Genomic DNA, 19,947 nt, shown 5'->3' on the forward strand with positions numbered 1-19,947 from the left:
TATCGGGCTCCTTGCTCAGCGGGGAGCCTGCTTCTCCCTCTGCCTCTGCCTGCCTCTCTGCCTGCCTGTGCTCACTCTCTCCGACAAATAAATAAAATCTTAAAAAAAAAAAAAAAAAAGAAAAGAAAGAAAGAAAGAAAGAAAAGCATCCCAAGCAGAGTAACAGCTGAAGTACAAAGGCCCTGAGATGGGAACATTCTTGGCATGCTCAAGGGAGAGAAAATGGCCACAACCATTGGAGCAAAACTGGCGAGAGAGGTCAGAAGCCACAACCTGACATTTTCAAATTTTATTTCTGGTGAAATAGGAAGTTTCTGGAATGAAGTGGTACTTCAGAATGTTCAGGCTAGCCACAGCTGGGGGTGAGGGTGGGTGGGTAAAAAGGGTGTTTGAGGGAGGTCTACAGAGCATGTACAGAGGTCCCAAATTGGAAAAGAACATACCATGTTCATGGAATTGAAAGAAGATCAGCTGCACAAAAGCCCACAAGATGAGGTTGAGGCCACTCTGTTAACTGGGGTAAGGGATTTGGAATTTGGACTTTAATTTAAAATGCAAAGAAATTCAAATGGTTATAAATGGGGAAGGAATGACAACCACGATCTATACTTTTTTTTTTTTAAGATTTTATTTATTTATTTGACAGAGAGAGAGAGATCACAAGTAGGCAGAGCAGCAGGCAGAGAGAGAAGGGGAGCAGGCTCCCTGCTGAGCAGAGAGCCCGACGCGGGGCTCGATCCCAGGACCCTGGGATCATGACCTGAGCCAAAGGCAGAGGCTTAACCCACTGAGCCACCCAGGCGCCCCACCACGATCTATACTTGATTTGTATTTGAAAAAAAAATTACTCTGGCTATTATGTGGGAAAAGGCAAAAAGGAAGAAGGCAAAAGGGGAAATAAGGACCTGTTAGGATATTAAGAGCCTACCTACTGCAGTGGCTCAAAGAAGCAGTACTGGTGGCTTGGACTGGGGGGTGGGCAACAAAGGAGACAGCAAATTATATATGGATTCTAGACAGGTAAGATTCAGTCAACAGGGATTAGCAAAGAGGACGTTGGGATCAAGGGAACGGGAAGAATCAAAGATGACTTCCCAAGAATTTCACACCTTACTAGGTAAATGGTTAATTCCTCCACAATGTGACATTACTGATTTCTGGTTGACTGTGCTGATGTTAAAGTTGCTGCTGGTTGGGGTGCCTGGGTAGCACAGGTGGTTAAGCAGCTACCTTTGGTTCAGGTCATGATCCCAGAGTCCTGGGATCCAGCCCTACGTCAGGTTCCTTGCTCAGTGGGGAGTCTGATCACCCCTCCTTATGCTCTCTTGCTCATGCTCTCTCAAATAAGTAACATCTCTTAAAAAAAAAAAATTGCTCTGGTACAAGATACAGATGTCAACAGTAACAAACATTTCTCACCTCCTCCCTTAAAAACAAAACAAAACACCACAAAAAAGGGCAAACTTGAAGTAACTCACTATGGCTTTTTTCCTGGCAGGACCCACAACGCTATGGAAAATGTAGACAGATACTGTAATGGAAACTTCTAGAGATCTGGGATTTAAAAAGCCATAGCTGCTTCTCTATCAGCCCAACGAGTTAATTTTCAGCCTACACACATGAGCACTGGCCAGGGTGAGACCTGTCCCCACCCTTCTGCAACAAATAGCCTACAAGACCCTTCGAAAAAAGATAAGAAATGAAGATCATTCAAGTAAAGAAAAGTAACACAGATCTTCAGCAGACACTTTTCAATATCCAATCACAGAATGGAGTTTTTCATGCTGAAACCAAAATCTGAATATATTCATTCAAACTAGAGACAGATTTTTTTTAAAAAATCACTGCTTTAGTAACAATTGGAAGCAAAACATCTAATGTTGAGTAAGGATAGCATTTTGATTATGAGTAACGGGGTTTTTCAATGCTGAAAGCCTTTCTCAATTATCATGGCATGTTTTATATGTCTTAACTTGGAGCTGCATGGTTTCCTTCTACCTGGATTTTAGGCATGCGAACTTTGAAAAGCAAAGAAAGAAAATCAGCTGGCACAATGCTAACCTCACAAAAACTATCAATCACTAATTTTCACGTCTCATTCCTGATCTTTATAGGAAAATGGTATTTCAAATTAAAAGCAGTTTTACATATGAAAACCTAGACTAAATGAAATTTTCCTTCTAAAGTGTTTTTACCCAAAAGAGGTTATATTAATGTTTAAAAATCAAACAATTCTAAATTGGAAATTCTACCATTTCTGTGCTATAGTTGAGATTTATAGGTACAGCAGAAATCTTTTCTAGATTAATCTTGAAGGCCTCACTGGAGGACTTACTGTTGCAATAGAGTATCTTCTAGGAAGGCTCCCTTTTTCAAAAACAAGTGTTAGTTATTACTGTTTACTTCAAGAAGCTACAGAAACTAAAATGAGAGGGAGAAAAAAATACTTAAAGCCACAGGACAAGAAATAAAAGGCAAAGTCTGTGGGACGCCTGGGTGGCTCAGTGAGTTAAGTGTCCGTGACTCTTGATTTTGGCTCAGGTCACGATCTCAGGGTTGTGAGATCAAGCCCCTGGTCCTGCTCACGCACTGGGCATGGAGCCTGCTTAAGATTTTCTCTCTCCCCCTCCCTCGGGCCCTCTATTCCTCTCTAAAAAGGGAGGAGGGGGAGGGTTGTGGAAGAACAGGACAAATTTAGTAGGGCAAATGTTTTACGTGCTAATATAAAGAAAAATGTATCTTAAGAAAGTTTTTTGCACTTTTGTTTCTGTTGTATACACTCACATATAAATGTACATGTATACTGAGTTACAGAGTCACAATGTAAAATGTTGTCTCTTACCATCAAAAAGCTTGAACATTATTGGTTTAAAGTGTGCACAGAGGGGATGCAGTTGAGAGAAAAGCCAATCAGTATGGCAGAGCCTAAGAGGGGCTTGGAACATAAGACTAACTTGTAGGGCCAACGCTGGATTAAGGCATGGAGCTAAAAAAGGGCAGGGGCAGGGCTGGTTGAAATTCAGAATAAATAATTGACATCCACTCCCTTGAGATCAGCTTTAAATATAATGAAGCAGAATACGAGTTACAGTTCATTTGCTGAGTCATTTCCCAGTTAATGTAAGGAAAAATCATGGGGCGCCTAGGTGGCTCAGTGGGTTAAAGCTTCTGCCTTCAGCTCAGGTCATGATCCCAGGGTCCTGGGATTGAGCCCGCATCAGGCTCTCTGCTCAGCGGGGAGCCTGCTGCTTCTCCTCTCTCTCTCTCTGCCTGCCTCTCTGCCTACTTGTGATCTCTGTAGAATAAATAAATAAAATCTTTAAAAAAATGAAAATAAAAATAAAGTAAGGAAAAATCAAAGATCATCAAGGGGACTGTGTTTCAAAGGGAATCATTAAATGTAGGAAATACTTTAAAATGTCTACATTTTATTTAAATTTGTATTAAATTTTAAAGATGTTATAAAGATCATACCTCAATGACATTCTGGTTAAACATATCCTACTCATCTAATTCTTAGCTCCCTTTGGCACCTGGGTGGCTCAGTCAGTTAAGCACCCAACTCCTGGTTTCAGCTCATGTCATAATCCCAGGGTTGTGAGATTACAGCCCATGTTGGGCTCTGCACTGGGCACGGAGCCTGCTTAAGATTCTCTCTCTCGGAGTTCCTGGGTGGTTCCGTGGGTTAAGTGTCAGGTCATGATCCAAGGATCCTGGAGATCAAGCCCTGTGTCAGGCTCCCTGCTCAGTGGGGAGGTCTGCTTCTCCCTCTCCCTCTGACCCTCCTCCTAGGCCCTGCTTGCGCTCTCCCTCTCTCAAGTAAATAAATAAAATCTTAACAAAGAAAAAAAGATTCTCCCTCCCTCTGCCCCTCCCCAACCCTCTGTTCACATGCACTCTCTAAAATAACAATATATTAATAATATAAATTATTATTATTATTAGCAGCTCCCTTTCAATGAGAATACCTAACTTTTTGAAACTGTCTTTGGATTCTAGGACATTGTTCTCTCCACTTTTTTTTCTTTTTAAGATTTTATTTATTTATTTGACAGAGAGAAAGAAAGCACAGCAGGGGAAGCAGCAGGCAGAGGGAGAGGGAGGAGCAGGCTCACAGAGCAGGGAGCGTGATGTGGGGCCCCAGGACCCTGGGACCGTGATCTGAGCTGAAGGCAGACACCTAACTACTGAGCCACACAGGCGTCCCCACTGTTCTCTCCTAATTTTCTAACTCTCCTCTGCAATCTCCTTTGCTAACTTCCACCTCTGCTCATAACCTAAAATAAAAGGTTATTATTCTTAGGGTTCTAGCCTCTTAATGGGAGATAGCCAAATAGTAATAGTTATGATTTATTATTAAACATTAATCACATATCAGACACTGCTCTTAGTGTTTTACATGTACCACTCATTCTCATAACCATTCTATGGCAAGTCCTTCTACAGTGAAACCCAAGATAACAATGAATTCAAATTTAGCACAATTATTGACTGGTAATAAAGAAATGACAGGACTGGAAAAAGCAGCAAAATCAATGATCAAACTGTACTATTTATAAGGAGCAGTATAATAATTAACAGTGTTACTCTCAACTCTACAGTCTGAGCATTTAATGCATCCCTGCTCTACCATCTATCTACATGTTGAAGACCTTAGTTATTTCAAAATGCATCCATTTCGGAAAATACACACCTACACAAAGATTTATAGCAAAGATTTACGGTGAATAACCGAGGTGTGATTATCTTTTTTTTTTTTTTTTAAAGATTTTACTTATTTATTTGACAGAGATCACAAGTAGGCAGAGAGGGAGGCAGAGACAGAGGGGAAAGCAGGCTCCCTGCCGAGCAGAGAGCCCGATGCGGGGCTCGATCCCAAGACCCTGGGATCACGACCTAAGCAGAAGGCAGAAGCTTAACCCACTGAGCCACCCAGGTGCCCCGGGGTGTGATGTATCTTAACAATGGAATACTACCCAGCAATAAAAAGTAATGAACTTACTGATACACATAGAAATCAGTGATAATTTTCAAAAATAATTACACTGAAAGAAGCCAGACCCCCTCCCCTGAAAAAAAGACAAAAGAAGACACTACATGATTGTATTTATATACAGTACTAGAAAATGGAAACTAGTCTCCAGTGACAGAAAGCAGAATGGATGCTTGGGGCCCAGGAATAGGAAAGAAGGAAGGAGAGATTACAAAGAGACTTCAAGGATGGATATGCTCATTATCTTGACTGTGGTGATGGTTTCAGAGTCAAACTCATCAAACTGTATACCTGAAATATGTACAGTTATTATGTGTCAGTTATACCTCAACAAGGCTGTTAAAAAACAGGAATAACATATCTCACAGGGTCATTCTGAGTATTTAATAGGTTAATATACATATATGTAAAACACTTAATATTTACTATCAAATACTGCTATTCTAATTTTAAAGTCTATGATTCATACTTGAATACAAATTAAAAGAATTTCATTTTACTTCTATGGGACAAATCCTATACAAACTAATAAAAATAATGCCCATAAAAAGTTATAAACATATTAAAGGAAACAAGAATTTTAGCTTAAGACTCTTAAAGAAACGACTTTTTGATACTGAGTGTGAGCAAAGTATGGTGCTAAAGGCTCTACACAGATTATTTCATGTAATCCTTAGAACAACAATCTTTTGAGATAAGTGGTATTATCTTTATTTTACATATGAAGATACAAGAGCCTCTCAGTGTTATGTAACTTGCTCAAGTTCTCAGAATAAGCAGAAAAGGTAAAACACTCAGATCTCATGAACTAATATTTATTTATTTTTAAAGTAATCTCTCCACCCAACATGGGGCTCGAACTCACAACCGCAAGACCAAGAGTCACATGTTCTACCAACCGAGCCATCAGAAGCTCCATGTCCATAATTTTTTCTCTTCACTGAAATAAGATGACCTGACTGCTGGCTTTACAAAGGAGTCTCACAGAATCTAAAGAGGTGACAAGAGTTCACTGCCAAACCTTCAGGAACTTGGCAATCTATTATATAAAGTTGGTAAATCAGCATCACTTACCATATCTGTAGCTTGATCTTCTTCCCTTGCAATTCAACTGTTTTGATCTTAAAGTCTATTCCTACAACACAGAAAAGAAAAAAGGTAAATTGTATCCATGGCTTTGAACTTAGCTCTCCTAAAATTAAATGGAGTGAACATAAAAGCACGCTTTTAATCTGGGTATCTGTGTTTGTTTGGCTCTTGTTAATCACTAAGTAAGCACATTCTGAGCAAATTATCCAATTTCAAACTTGAGTAATAGAAGATCCAACATGGCAGAAGAAACAGCTATATAGGAAGAGTTTTTACAATTAGGAAATTAAAAGGTAAATTTTAAAATATCTAATTTTTTTTTAAAGTAGACTCCACACCCAATGAGCTTGAACTCATGACCCCATGATCAAGAGTCACATGCTCCACCAACTGAGCCAGCCAGGCGCCCCTAGAGTAGCTAATATTTTAATGCAAAAGAATGAAAATATGTTTCCTAGTAGGAAAAATATATAGCCTTTACTAGCTTGCAAAGTAAAAGACTACTACCAGGGATAAAGAGGGCTATTTCTTTTACTTTCTTTTTTTTTTTTTTTTTAAAGATTTTATTTATTTGAGAGCGAGAACAAGTGAGAAAGAGAGAGAGCCCACGCTCCCAGGCACTCAAAAGGGGGAGGAGGAGAGGGAGCACAACGCAGAACTTGATCTCTGGACCCTGGAATCATGACCCGAGCCGAAGGCAGACACTTAACTGAGCCACTCAGGCACCCAAGACAGTCATTTCGTGATGATAAAAGGGTGAATTCATTCAGAAGGCATAATAAGACTAAATGTTTATTCATCTAATAACACAGAGCTTCCAAAGACATGAAGTGGAAGTACTGTGGATTGCCCAGCTCTGTCTGCTCCCTAACCAACAAATGTCTTCAGCTTGGGTTGAGTTCCCCATACCCAAATTAAAAGAAGAAAAGGGTCTTGTGCCTGGCATTTATAAACCTCAGACTTTATCTACAGCCCATAGTTTTGTTTCTCTAGGAATTACTGAGAAAACTGTCCTACAGTGACCTAGTTTTCAAGACCAATTCTGAACAAAACTAACCATTCCAATTAGGCATACAATTTGTTAATTAATCTTAATGACAAACCTGACAACCAATACTATTCCAGAAAACTTCCCTTGACGAGAGGTGAAATTAGAACACGGTCTGAAAGCTCCACACCTTTTGAGATAGAAACCAGGTACAACTGGAAAATTTACATTTTAGGCTGTTTTAAGCCACCTACTTCCATCCTAGACTCCTTGAGTTTCTCCCTCAATCAATGTTGTCTATCCTCAAACTAATTAGCAGTGATTAATGCAGTTCTTCATTCTTTTCTGCACAAAAACTCCCACTGTCTACCTCAGCCATTTATTCTTCAATCTTCATTACTGGTTTCTCCTTATCTCTCTGAACTTTCCTAAAAACTGGAGTGAACTTTTCTATCTCTACTCATTCCCTTGGTGATTTTCCCTAATTTCACGGTTTTAAATTCCCCATATACACTGATAACTCTCAAATTTTATACCAAAGACCAGACCTCTCTCTTTAACTCCAAACTTGAGATAACCATTGTCTATCTGCAAATCCCATGTTTCATAAAGATTAAAACAAAAGTTCTTAAAATGGCTCATAAGGCCCTACACATTCTGCCCACCTACCTATTTTCCACCCTGTCCACATAATTCTCTGTATCTTTCTTTGATCTAGCTAAGAGTATCAACCTCTTTATTGTTCCACACATACTTGCGCAAGATTCCCACCTCAAGGCCTTTGCCTACGACTATTCTCCCAACTTGCAATACCTCTTATGGCTCCCTCCCCTCACTATCCTTTCCTAAGTGGCAACATTTCCCCATGTCCCACATCCCATGTCCACTGTCTGTTAATAATCCCTACCCTTCTTCTTTACTTTTTATCTTTAACATCCTTCAAATATACTGTATATATTTACTGATCACTGTTATTTATTGTCTGTCTCCTTATGCCAAAATATAAGATCCACAAGGGTAGGAGTTTTTATGTTTAATTCATTTAAATTCCCAGCATCCAGAGCTATGTCTGACAAAAAAATAGACTCTCAAAAAGTATTTGAATAAACAGATAAGTGATGTTTCCTAGAGAAAGTGAAATGGTACCTGAGAAAAGATACAGAGATATTTCACTCTTAGGGTGAAACTCACTACTTGACAAGTTCCACACTTGTCCACTTAGTATCCAATCATATTTTTAGAACCTCAGACCAAAATATGAACAACCAAAGTTCTGATGAGATACCAAAACTGAAACGAACCGAAAAAGAGAACCTGAAGGAAATAGGAGCAATGCAGAGAGAGAGAAAAGACATCTCCTTTTATCTTCTCAGAACAAGACAGGGGGAAAAAAGAGAGAGAGAAAGGGAGGAAGGAAAATTAACCTGAACCAGCAAACTCTTGGAAATTAAAAAAAAAGGGGGGGGATCAATATATTCAACAGAAAGACTGTGAGAGAAAATTCAGATCTCTCAGAAAATATAGCAAAATGACAAAGAATGGAATTTATGTGATATATGACACATTAGAAGTTCAAACCGGGGGGCGCCTGAGTGGCTCAGTGGGTTAAGGCCTCTGCCTTCCGCTCAGGTCATGATCCCGGGGTCCTGCGATTGAGCCCCACATCGGGCTCTCTGCTCCGCAGGGAGCCTGTTTCCTCCTCTCTCTGCCTGCCTCTCTGCCTACTTGTGATCTCTGTCTGTCAAATAAATAAATAAAATCTATTAAAAAAAAAAGTTCAAACCGGGAAGTGTGACATCTAACTAACAAGTTCAAGAAAGGACAGAGAAAATGTTATCTAAAAAATAATAATTTAAAAACTGTAAAAGAAATCCTCACAGCAAGAGAAATAATAAAACTAAAAGGCAACCTACAGAAAAGGAGAAGATATCTGCAAATGACATAACTGATAAAGGGTGAGTATCCTAAATAAAACAAATAAAAATAAAACAAAGAACTTTTAAAACTCAACACCCAAAAAAACTAATAATCCAATTAAAAAATAGGCAGAAGACATGAACAGACATTTTTCCAAAGAAGATATAGAGATGGCCAAGAGACACATGAAAAGATGCTCAACATTACCTACCATCAGGGAAACACAAATTGAAACTACAATGAAATGATCACTTTACACATGTCAGAATGGCTAAAATCAGTAACACAAGAAACAACAGGTGTTGGCCAGGATGTGGAGAAGGGAGAACCCTCTTACACTGTGGGTGGGAATGTAAACTGGTGCAGCCGCTCTGCCAGACAATTTGGAGGCTCCTCAAAAAGTTACAGAACTGCCCTACAATCCAGCAATTGCACTTCTAGGTATTTACCCCAAAAATACAAAAACACTAATTCAAACGACAACTGCACCCCAATGTTTACAGCATCATTAACTACAATAGCCAAATTGTGGAAACAGCCCAAGTGCCCACTGATTCATGAATGGATAAAGAAGATAGGGGCACCTAAGTGGCCCAGTCAGTTGTTGAGCATCTGTCTTCAGCTCAGGTCATGATCCCAGAGTCCTGGGATCAAGCCTTGAATCAGGCCTGCTTCTCCCTCTCCCCTCTACCACCTGCTTGTGTTCCCTCTCTCACTGTCTCTCTCTCTCTCTGTCAAATAAATAAGTAAAATCTTTGGGAGGAAAAAAGGAAGAAGAAGATAAAGACAGCACCTGGATGGCTCAGTCAATTAAACATCTCCTTTGGCTCAGGTCCTGATCCCAGGGTCCTAGGATTGAGCCCTATTGCTCCCTCAATCTCTGGCCTTCACAACCACTTACTCTTACACTCTCTTATAGATAAGTATATTCTTAAAAAAAAAAAAGAAGATAAAGACACCCACACACTGGAATATTTCTTGGCCATAAAAAAGAATGAAATCTTGCAACCACATGGATGGAGCTAGAGAGTATTATTATGTTAAGCCAAACAAGTTGGTCAAACAAAGTAAATACCATATGCTTTCACTCATATGTGGAATTTAAGAAACAAAACAAATGAGCAAAGGGAAAAAATAAAAGGAGAGAGAGAGGCAAACCAAGAAACAAAACTCAACTACAGAGAACTACCCAATGGTTACTAGAAAGGAGTTGGGTGGGGGGATGGGTTAAACAGGTACTGGGGAGTAAGGAGTGCACTTGTGATGAGCACCTGGTGTATGGAAGTGTTGAAGCACTACATTGTACACCTGAAACTAGTACTACACTGTATGCTAACTAACCAGAATTTAAATTAAAACTGTAAAAAAAAAAAACTGTGCAAAAAAACTTAACAGAACCAAAGGAATATTATTTTTACCAATTTACCAAATGCCTAGCATAATGAATAAAATAAGGCCTATACCAAGTTGTAGCACCATGACATTTCAAGACACCAGGAATAAAGATAATATTATAAAAGCTTACAGAAACTAGGTCATATGAAAAATCAAAAGTGACAACTCTGAACTTGTACTCTTCAACAGCAACACTAGAATACAGTAAGATAATGTTTTTGTTTTTAAGATTTTATTTATTTGGGGCGCCTGGGTGGCTCAGTGGGTTAAGGCCTCTGCCTTCAGCTCAGGTAGTGATCCCAGGGTCCTGGGTTTGAGCCCCGAATTGGGCTCTCTGCTCAGTGGGGAGCCTGCCTCCCACTCTCTCTGCCTGCTTCTCTGCCTACTTGTGATCTGTCTGTTGGATAAATAAATAAAATCTTAAAAAAAAAAAAACGGGTTTTATTTGACAGAGGCCTCAAGAGAGCACAAGCAGGGGAAGCAGGAGAGGGAGACACAGGACTGACGCAGGGCTCGATCCCACAACCCTGGGATCGTGACCCAAGCTGAAGGCAGACATTTAACTGACTGAGCCACCTAGGTGTCCCAATAAAATAATGTCTTTTAAAATGTCTTTTTCAACCTGGGGCACCTGGCTGGCTCAGCCAGTACAGAGTATGAGACTCAATCTCACAGACATGAGTTTAAGCCCCATACTGAGTGCAGCATTTACTTTAAAGAAGAGGGGGGGCACCTGGGTGGCTCGGTCATTAAGCATCTGCGTTTGGCTCAGGTCATGATCCTAGAGTCCTAGGATCAAGCCCCGAATCGGGCTCCCTCTTCGGCGAGAAGCCTGCTTCTCCCTTTCCAACTCACCCTGCTTGCATTCCTGCTCTTGCTCTCTGTCAAATAAATAAATAAAATCTTTTTTTAAAAAAGGTGATTTGCAACCCATATCCAGCCTCAAATCAAATGAAAGCTAAATAAAATGCATTTCAAGACATGAAAAATCTCAAAATAGCTTGCTCCCATGCATCTTTTTAAAGGCAACTACCAGGAGACTGCTTTGCCGAAAACAAGAAGAAATTCAGCCAAGAGTGAGGTAAATGGCAGTTCAAACTGGCCTTGAGAGCAACCAGTTCAGAAGTGAAAGTGGACAGAAATGGGCAGAACAAAATAAGAAGTAATTTCCAAAAAGTATGCCTACTAAGAGAGGGAGGGGAAGAAATGGTATTAATGTAATTCGTGTGAAAAAAGAAATTCAGGGGCACCTGGGTGGCTCAGTCAGTTAAGATTCTGCCTTCAGCTCAGGTCGTGTTCCGGGGATCTTGAGACTGAGTCCCGAGTTGGGCTCCCTGCTCTACGCAGAGCCTGCTTCTCCCTGTGCCTCTGCCTATCTCTATGTCTCTCATGAATAAACAAACAAAATTTAAAAAAGAAAAAGAAAAAAAAAACAAATGCAGAGGATTTGGCAATTCTGTTGCAGTCTGGGATAAAGTATGGATAGTGTCTTGAACTCTAAGTGAATCTATCAATAAAGGAACTGTAAATTACAATAAAAACAGAAAGATATCCAAGAAAGGAAAAGTGATTATAGTACACCACTTGGTTTAACAGCTAATAAAAACGTGTTATAACTATTTGAGAAGATGAAAAGAAAGGCACCAGGAGTGTCCAGTGTTATCCGAGTGAATGATTCTCATTTCCCACAACAAAAGAGAACTTTTGAAGTTAAGTTTTTGGGGTTTAAGTTAAAAGCTATGACTAAAGGAATATGGTGTTGAAGAACAGAGAAAAAGGCCAAAACGTGTTTGGAAAAGGAAACACGCAAGTAGGCACAGGGCAAAGACTTGTTGCTGCTATCCTCACAGGCCTTGAAATACTATATGACTTATAAAATTCTGGTCTATTTCATTAACAGAAATAAAAATTGGGTCAACAGGCGCCTGGGTGGCGCAGTTGGTTAAGCACTGCCTTGGGCTCAGGTCATGATCCTGGACTCCTGGGATCCACTCCCAAGTTGGGCTCCCAGCTCTGCGGGAAGTCTGCTTCTCCCTCTGACCTTCTCCCCTCTCATGCTCTCACTCTATTTTTTATTTATTTTATAAATAAAATCTTTACCAAAAAAAATGGGTTAACAAAGGAAGAGGTGTGTTTACAAATATGTTCTCTCCACTATTTAAACACTTCAATTTGATCATCATATTTTAGCATGGCTCTAAGCCACCCCTGCAGTCTCATTCCCTCCAGTCTTCCTCTTATAGTCACCTTCAAACACAATTTTTGCAGCGATCTGCTTTTTCCAAGTAAATACCTTTGTCACTCCAGCATGTATTTTGTTCAATCCCCAAAACACACACACCTAAGTATGGGAAAACTTAGGATAGAGTGGAAAAGCTTTTGATAAAATTTAGGAATAAGAGCAAAATCAATAGCTCAACTGCCCAAGAAAAGCTAGGAAAATCTATCACCTTTTAAGATTCTGCCAGGAGAAATAACCAGATTCTCCCGCAACACATCATTTCCTGAATTACCACAGACTAGAGCAATCATAACGTTTGATCCAACCAGTGGTTCTCTTTTAGGTTTTGCTTATGTAAAAACACTCTAAAGGAAATATCTGTTTTTTACAGATACCTGGGACGCAGCTCAGAAGTATTTCAATTTACTGTAATCTAACTTTTACCAATTTTCAGCTGCTCAGGAAAATAAGAAACATCAGCCAAAATACCTGCCTTAATGATGTTGCAAAAGCACCATCCAGTGGCAAGAGGAGTAACTGCAACTTCTAGCCACTACAGAGAGCAGTTAAGCTTCTGATGACACACCAACGCGTAGTATTTATGCAAGCAGAAATAAACTCCAGACAGCCAAAGTTTAACAACTCATAGGTAAATATCTGTGATTTTTATTTATTTTTTTTAAATATCTGTGATTTTTAAAAGATTTTATTTATTTATTTGATAGAGAGACACAGCGAGAGAGGGAACACAAGCAGCAGGAGTGGGAGAGGGAGAAGCAGGCCTCCTGCTGAGCAGGGAGCCTGATGTGGGGCTCAATCCCAGGACTCTGGGATCATGACCTGAGCAGAAGGCAGGCACTTAATGACTGAGCCACCCAGGTGCCCCAACACCTGCGATTTTTAGTAAGTGAAAATAATGTGTTTTCACCACATGAGGAAAGGAAATAAGAATCCTATACCTACAATCCTTTGAATGCAGTTTTGTCTAGAATTTAAGAAACATGATTCTAATCCTAGCTCTAGCTCTGTCATAACAGCACAAAATTTGAAAAGATCACTTTTCAGTACAGACATCAGTTTCTTTATCTTGATGCAGAAGTGAAAATGGAGAATACAAAAGTTTCCTGTAAAGATTCTTCCAGTAACAGTAGTAGCTTACTAAACACTTTGAGAATGTACTATGTGCTTGGCACTGTTCTAAGACCTTTGAGTGAATTAATGTACTAAATCCTCAGAACAATCCTAACCCATACTTTCATTTCCATTCTACAAATGAAAAATAAAATAAAAACCAATAGCAGGAGAAAAAAAAAAGGCAGTAACACTAATATTTACTGGGTAACTCTTAAGTGTTCTAAGCACTTCACATATACTATCTCATTTAATATTCAAAAATATCCTCTGCAAAAGTACTAATATGCCTATCTACAGAAGAGGAATTTTTTTTTAATTTAAATTTTAGTTAACATACAGTGCAATATTGGTTTCAGGAGTAGAATTCCATGATTCATCACTTACATACAACACCCAGTGATCATCACAATTGCCCTCTTTAATACCCACCACCGACCTGGCCGATCCCCTACCTCCCTCCCTCCAACAACCTTCAGTTTGTTCTCTATCATTAAGAGTCTCTTATGGTTTGTTTCCCTCTTTTGCTTTTCCCTTCCCATACGTTCATCTGTGTTCTTTCTTAAATTTCACATGAGTGAGATCATATTGTGTTTTTCCTTCTCTGACTACTTCACTTAGCATAATACACTCTAGCTCTATCCACGTCATTGCAAATGGCAAGATTTCATTCTTCTTGATGGATGAGTAACATCCCACTGTGTGTGTGTACTTATACACACACACCACATCTTCTTTACCCATTCATCAATTGATGGACATTTCGCTCTCTCCATAGTTTGGCTATTGTTAATAATGCTGTCATAAACACTGGGATGCAGGTACCCCTTCAAATCTGTATTTTTGTATCCTTTGGGTAAATACCTAGTAATGCAAATTGCTGGACTGTAGTGTAGTTCTCTTTTTAATGTTTTTAGAAACCTCCATACTGTCCTCCAGAGTGGCTGTGCCAGTTTGCATTCCCACCAACAGTGCAAGATGGTTCCCCTTTCCAGAAGAGGAAACTTTAATCTACCCAAGGTCAGAGAACTAGCAGGTGACAGAACCAGAAATTAATTCCATGTGTTTTTTCAGACCATACAGGCCCTTAACTTACATTAAGTTCCAGAACTCCATTTTTAAATTTTATTTTTATTATCTTTGAGAGAGAGAACACACGGGAGTGCAGGGATTGGGGGAGGGGAGGAGAGAGAGAGAATCTTAATTAAGCAGGCTCCACATCCAGCATGGTGCCCAATGCGAGGCTCAATCTCACAATCCAGAGATCATGACCTAGGCCAAAATCAAGAGTTGGACGCTTAAGCAACAGAGCCACCCAAGTGCCCCCATAACTCCATTTTTTTATTTACCTATTTAATATTGAGGAAAGTTCACATAAGATGTACCATTTTAAAATGAACAATTCAGTACACTCAATGTTGTGTTACCAGCACCCCTACCTAGTTCCAAAATGTCTTCATCACCTCAAAAGGAAATTCCATACCCACAAAGCAGGTGCTTTCCATTATCCCCTCCCATGACTCCCTGGAAACATGTTTGCATTCTGTCTCTATAGATATACCTATTCTGGATATTTTATATAAATAGATGCATACAACATGTGACCTTTTGTCTCTAGCTTCTTTTACTCAGCATGTTTTCAAGGTCTATCCACACCTTAGCATTTATCAGTACTTCATTCTTTTATGAATGAAAATTCCCTTATATGTATATACACAATTTGTTTATCTGCTTATTTTTTTAAGCTCTTATTAAAAGAGAGAGAGAAAGAGAGAACAAGCAGGAGTTGGGGGGAAGGCAGAGGGAGACACAGACTCCCCGCTGAACAGGGAGCCCACACAGGACTTGATCTCATGACCCGAGCCAAAGGGAGCCACCCGACCGACTGAGCCACCCAGGTGCCACATCCACTTCTTTCTTTTTTTTTTTTTTTTTAAGATTTTATTTATTTGACAGACAGAGATCACAAGTAGGCAGAGAGGCAGGCAGAGAGGGAGGAGGAAGCAGGCTCTGAGCAAAGAGCCCGATGTGGGGCTCGATCCCAGGACCCTGGGATCATGAGCTGAGCCGAAGGCAGAGGCTTTAACCCACTGAGCCACCCAGGCGCCCCTCCACTTCTTTCTTGATGAAAATTTGGGATGTTTCCACCTTTTGGCTTTTGTGAATAGGACTGCTATGAACACACATATACATGTATTTATGTGAGCATGTGTTTTTTCAATTCTTTGGGGAATACAAAGAATAGAATTGCTAGGTCCTATGGTCAAATTAAACATAATGTTTAACTGCTTGAGGAACCACTTTTCTCCACATCAGACACACCATTTTACATTCCCACTAGCAACACGTGAGGGTTCAATTTTCTACACCCTTGCCAATGTTTATTTTTTCTTTTTTAAATTTTAAGTCATTATAGTGTTTGGGTATTAAGAAGTACCTCATTGTGGTTTTGATTTGCATTTCCCAAAGTACTAATGATGTTGAGCATCAATTCATCGGCTTGTTGGCCATCTGTGTATCTTCTTTAAAGAAATATGTACTCAAGTCCTGCCCATTTCTTAATCAAGCTTCTTGTTGTTGAGTTGTAGGATTCTTTTTACATTTTGGGTACCAGACCCTCATCAGATATATGACTTGCAACTACTTCCTACATTCTGTAAGCTATCTTTTCACTTTAAATTCCACTGATGTTACAAAAGCTTTTTTTTTTTTGTTTAATTTATTTGACAGACGGAGATCACAAGGAGGCAGAGAGAGAGGAGGAAGCAGGCTCCCTGCTGAGCAGAGAGCCAGGTGCGGGACTCGATCCCAGGACCCCGAGATCATGACCCGAGCCGAAGGCAGAGGCTTTAACCCACTGAGCCACCCAGGCGCCCCAAAAGCTTTTAATTTTTATGAAGTCCAATTAAATTATCTATTTTTTATTTTGTTGTATGCTATATAACTTCATTGATTTTAATTTTTGAAATGCATGACATAGGAGTTCCTGGAAATTAAAAAATTACAGGAAATTCACACTCCTGAAAGAGCAGACAATAAAATTTTTTAAAATTGCTTTAAGATTTATTTGTGGGGTACCTAGGTGGCTTAGTTGGTTAACTGTCTGCCTTCAGCTCAGGTCATGATTCCAGGGTCCTGGGATCGAGCCCCATGTCGGGCTCCATACTCACTGAGGAGTCTGTTTTCCCCCCTCTCTCTGCCCCTGCCCCTCCAAGTTGTGCATTCTCTCTCTCAAACAAAATCCTTTTTAAAAAAATTTTTAAAGATTTATTTCATTTATTTGAGACCACATATGCACACACTCACAAGGCACGGGGTGGGAGGAGGGTGGGGGAGAGGATCTTAAGCAGACTCTGCACTGAATACAGAGTCCGACCTGGGACTCAATCTCAAAACCCTGAGAGATCACGATCTGAACCGAAACCAAGGGCCAGCCAGATGCTTAACCAACCACACCAGCCAAGTACCACAATAAAATTAAAAAAAAAATTTTAGTATTTTATTTATTTGACAGACAGAGATCACAAGTAGGCAGAGAGGCAGGCAGAGAGAGAAGGGGAAGCAGGCTCCCCACTGAGCAGAAAGCCTGATACGGGGCTTGATCCAGGACCTGGGATCATGACCCGAGCCAAAGGCAGAGGCCTTAACCCACTGAGCCACCCAGGCGCCCCTAAAATAAATTTTTTTTTAAAGATTTTGTTTATTTATTTGACAGACAGAGATTACAAGCAGGCAGAGAGGCAGGCAGAGAGAGGGGGGGAAGCAGGCTCCCCACTGAGCAGAGAACCTGATGTGGGGCTCAATCCCAGGACCCTGGGATCATGACCTGAGCTGAAGGCAGAGGCTTTAACCCACTGAGCTATCCAGGCACCCCTAAAATAAAATTTTTTAATGTTAGTAATCACAAATGCTATAAACAGGAATAGGGAGAGAGCTATTTTATACCAAAAAATCAGGGAATGCTTTACTGAAAGACATTTGAGCAAAGACCTCAAGGAGGTCTGCAAACAAAGCTATGTGAGTATCTAAAGAGAGTGGTGCAGGCAGAGGAAACACTTAAGAGCAAAGGATCTGAAGTAATAATATACTTGGTGTGTTCAAGAAACATAGATGGGGGTTTGAATGTATTGATATATGTCTTCTAAACCAAGAAGATGATAAAGTTCTCGGGTGTTTTGGATCCTCTTTAAGTTCTTGCAACAGTATTTTGTAGTCATCAGTGCCTAGGTCTTACACATTATTTTGTTAAATTTATTCCTATTTCATTTTTAGGATGTTACTGTATTAATACTTTTAAAAGTTCCATTTTCCAATTGTTTGTTGCTAAATGTAGAATTTATTTTTGTTGTTTTCCTTTTTATTAAATTATTTTTATTAACATACAATGTATTATTTGCCCCTGGGGTACAGGTCTGTCAATCATCAGGCTTACACATTTCACAGAGCTCACCATAGCACATACCCTCCCCAGTGTCCATAACCCAACTGCCCTCTCCCTACTCTATTTTTGTATATGGACCTGTATCCTGCAATTCTACGACAGTCACTTCCTAATTCTGGCTGCTCTTTTCTGGGGGGAGGGAGATGGTGCTTAGAGTTTTCTATGAATGTAATCGTAATCAGGTAGTCTATAAATGGCACTTTTTTATCAACTTCCTTTTGAACTTCTGATTTCTTTCTCTTGCCTTACTGTTACCAGCTAGGACCTCTAATAAAACGTTTTGTACTTGATCCTTAAGAGAAAGCTTAGACTGAAAGCTTCACCATTAAAGTATCATGTTAACTGTACATCATTTAGTAGGTTGAGGAAATGTCCTTCTATTCCTAGTTTGCTGAGCTATCATGATGCAAATGAGGTTGCATTCTGTCAAATGCTTTTTCTGTACCTATTAAGATGATTATGACTTTTCTTCTTTATCCCATTAAGTCAGCTAATTAAAATCGATTTTGAATGTGAAATCAACATTGGATTCTGGAAATAAAGTCTACTTGGTCACAATGTATTATTCTTTTTCTAAGTTCCCAGAATTGCTCTGCAGTTATTTAGATAAGGACTCTTACGTATATGTTCATGAAGGACATGTCAATGTCCATTAGAGATACCTTCGTGGGTTTTTTTTTTTTTTTAAGATTTTATTTATTTATTTATTTGACAGAGAGATCACAGGAAGGCAGAGAGGCAGGCAGAGAGAGAGTGGGAAGCAGGCTCACCGCTGAGCAGAGAGCCTGATGTGGGGCTTGATCCCAGGACCCTGAGATTATGACCTAAGTTGAAGGTAGAGGCTTAACCCACTGAGCCACCCACGCGTCCCGATATCTTTGGTTTTAGTATCGAGGATAAGGCTGGTCCAATAAATGATACGAAAAGTGTACCCTCTTCCTCCATTTACTAAAAGAGAATTTTCCTCCTTAAACATTTGATAAAACTCAGCAGTGAAGCTATCTGGGCCTTAAAGTCTCTTTCAGAAAAACATAAATTAAGATTCTATTTCTTTAATAAAGGTCTATTTATTCTATCAATCGCTAGAGAGGAATGCTGAATATACAACTATACAACTGTAGATTTCTACTTCTCCTTCCACTTCTGTTGATTTCTGCTTCAAGTATTTTGGAACCCTGTCATTAGGCATATAAGTATGATAAACTGATACCTTTATCATTACAAAAAAGTTCTTTTATTCCTGGAACTATATCCTTTGCTCTGAAATCTACTTTCTAATGTTAATACAGTCACCTGAGCTTTTGTTATAATTAGTAGATTAGATGGTCCTAATATATTTTTAGTGGTTGCTCTAGAGTTTATAATATACATTTTTAATTTAGCACAATTCACCTCCAAACAGCATTATACCATTTCTCATACTAATTTAAGAACCTTACAGCAGTAAACTCCCACTTTTTGCTTCCCATTATTGGGCTTTATTTTTTTCACTTTTTACCTCTACTTGTACTTCTGTATTTTACTTGTCAATTGTCTTTGAAATAAATTTAAATCTGAGAAAAAAGTCTTTTATATTTTCCCAAATGTACCTTTTCTTATCCTCTTCATTTCTCTATGTATATCTGAGTTTCCACCTAGAATGACTTTCTTCAGCCTACAAAACTTTCTTTAATTTTTTTTTAAGAGTTTATTTATTTAGGGGCACCTGGGTGGCTCAGTGGGTTAAAGCCTCTGCCTTCGGCTCAGGTCATGATCTCAGGGTCCTGGGATTG

General features: G+C 39.5%; 1 protein-coding gene across 1 annotated transcript in view; it reads right to left on the minus strand.

Moving 5' to 3' along the window:
* RAB10 (RAB10, member RAS oncogene family) overlaps positions 1-19,947 on the minus strand; it is an 85,740-nt gene that overhangs the window by 24,511 nt on the left and 41,282 nt on the right. The window contains exon 2 of the mRNA XM_080813574.1: positions 6,068-6,128. Within this exon, the coding sequence (XP_080669700.1) occupies positions 6,068-6,128 (61 nt within the window). The remainder of the gene's footprint in view (positions 1-6,067; positions 6,129-19,947) is intronic.

This window comes from Martes martes, assembly GCF_963455335.1.
Source record: "Martes martes genome assembly, chromosome: 9".
Lineage (NCBI taxonomy): Eukaryota > Metazoa > Chordata > Mammalia > Carnivora > Mustelidae > Martes > Martes martes.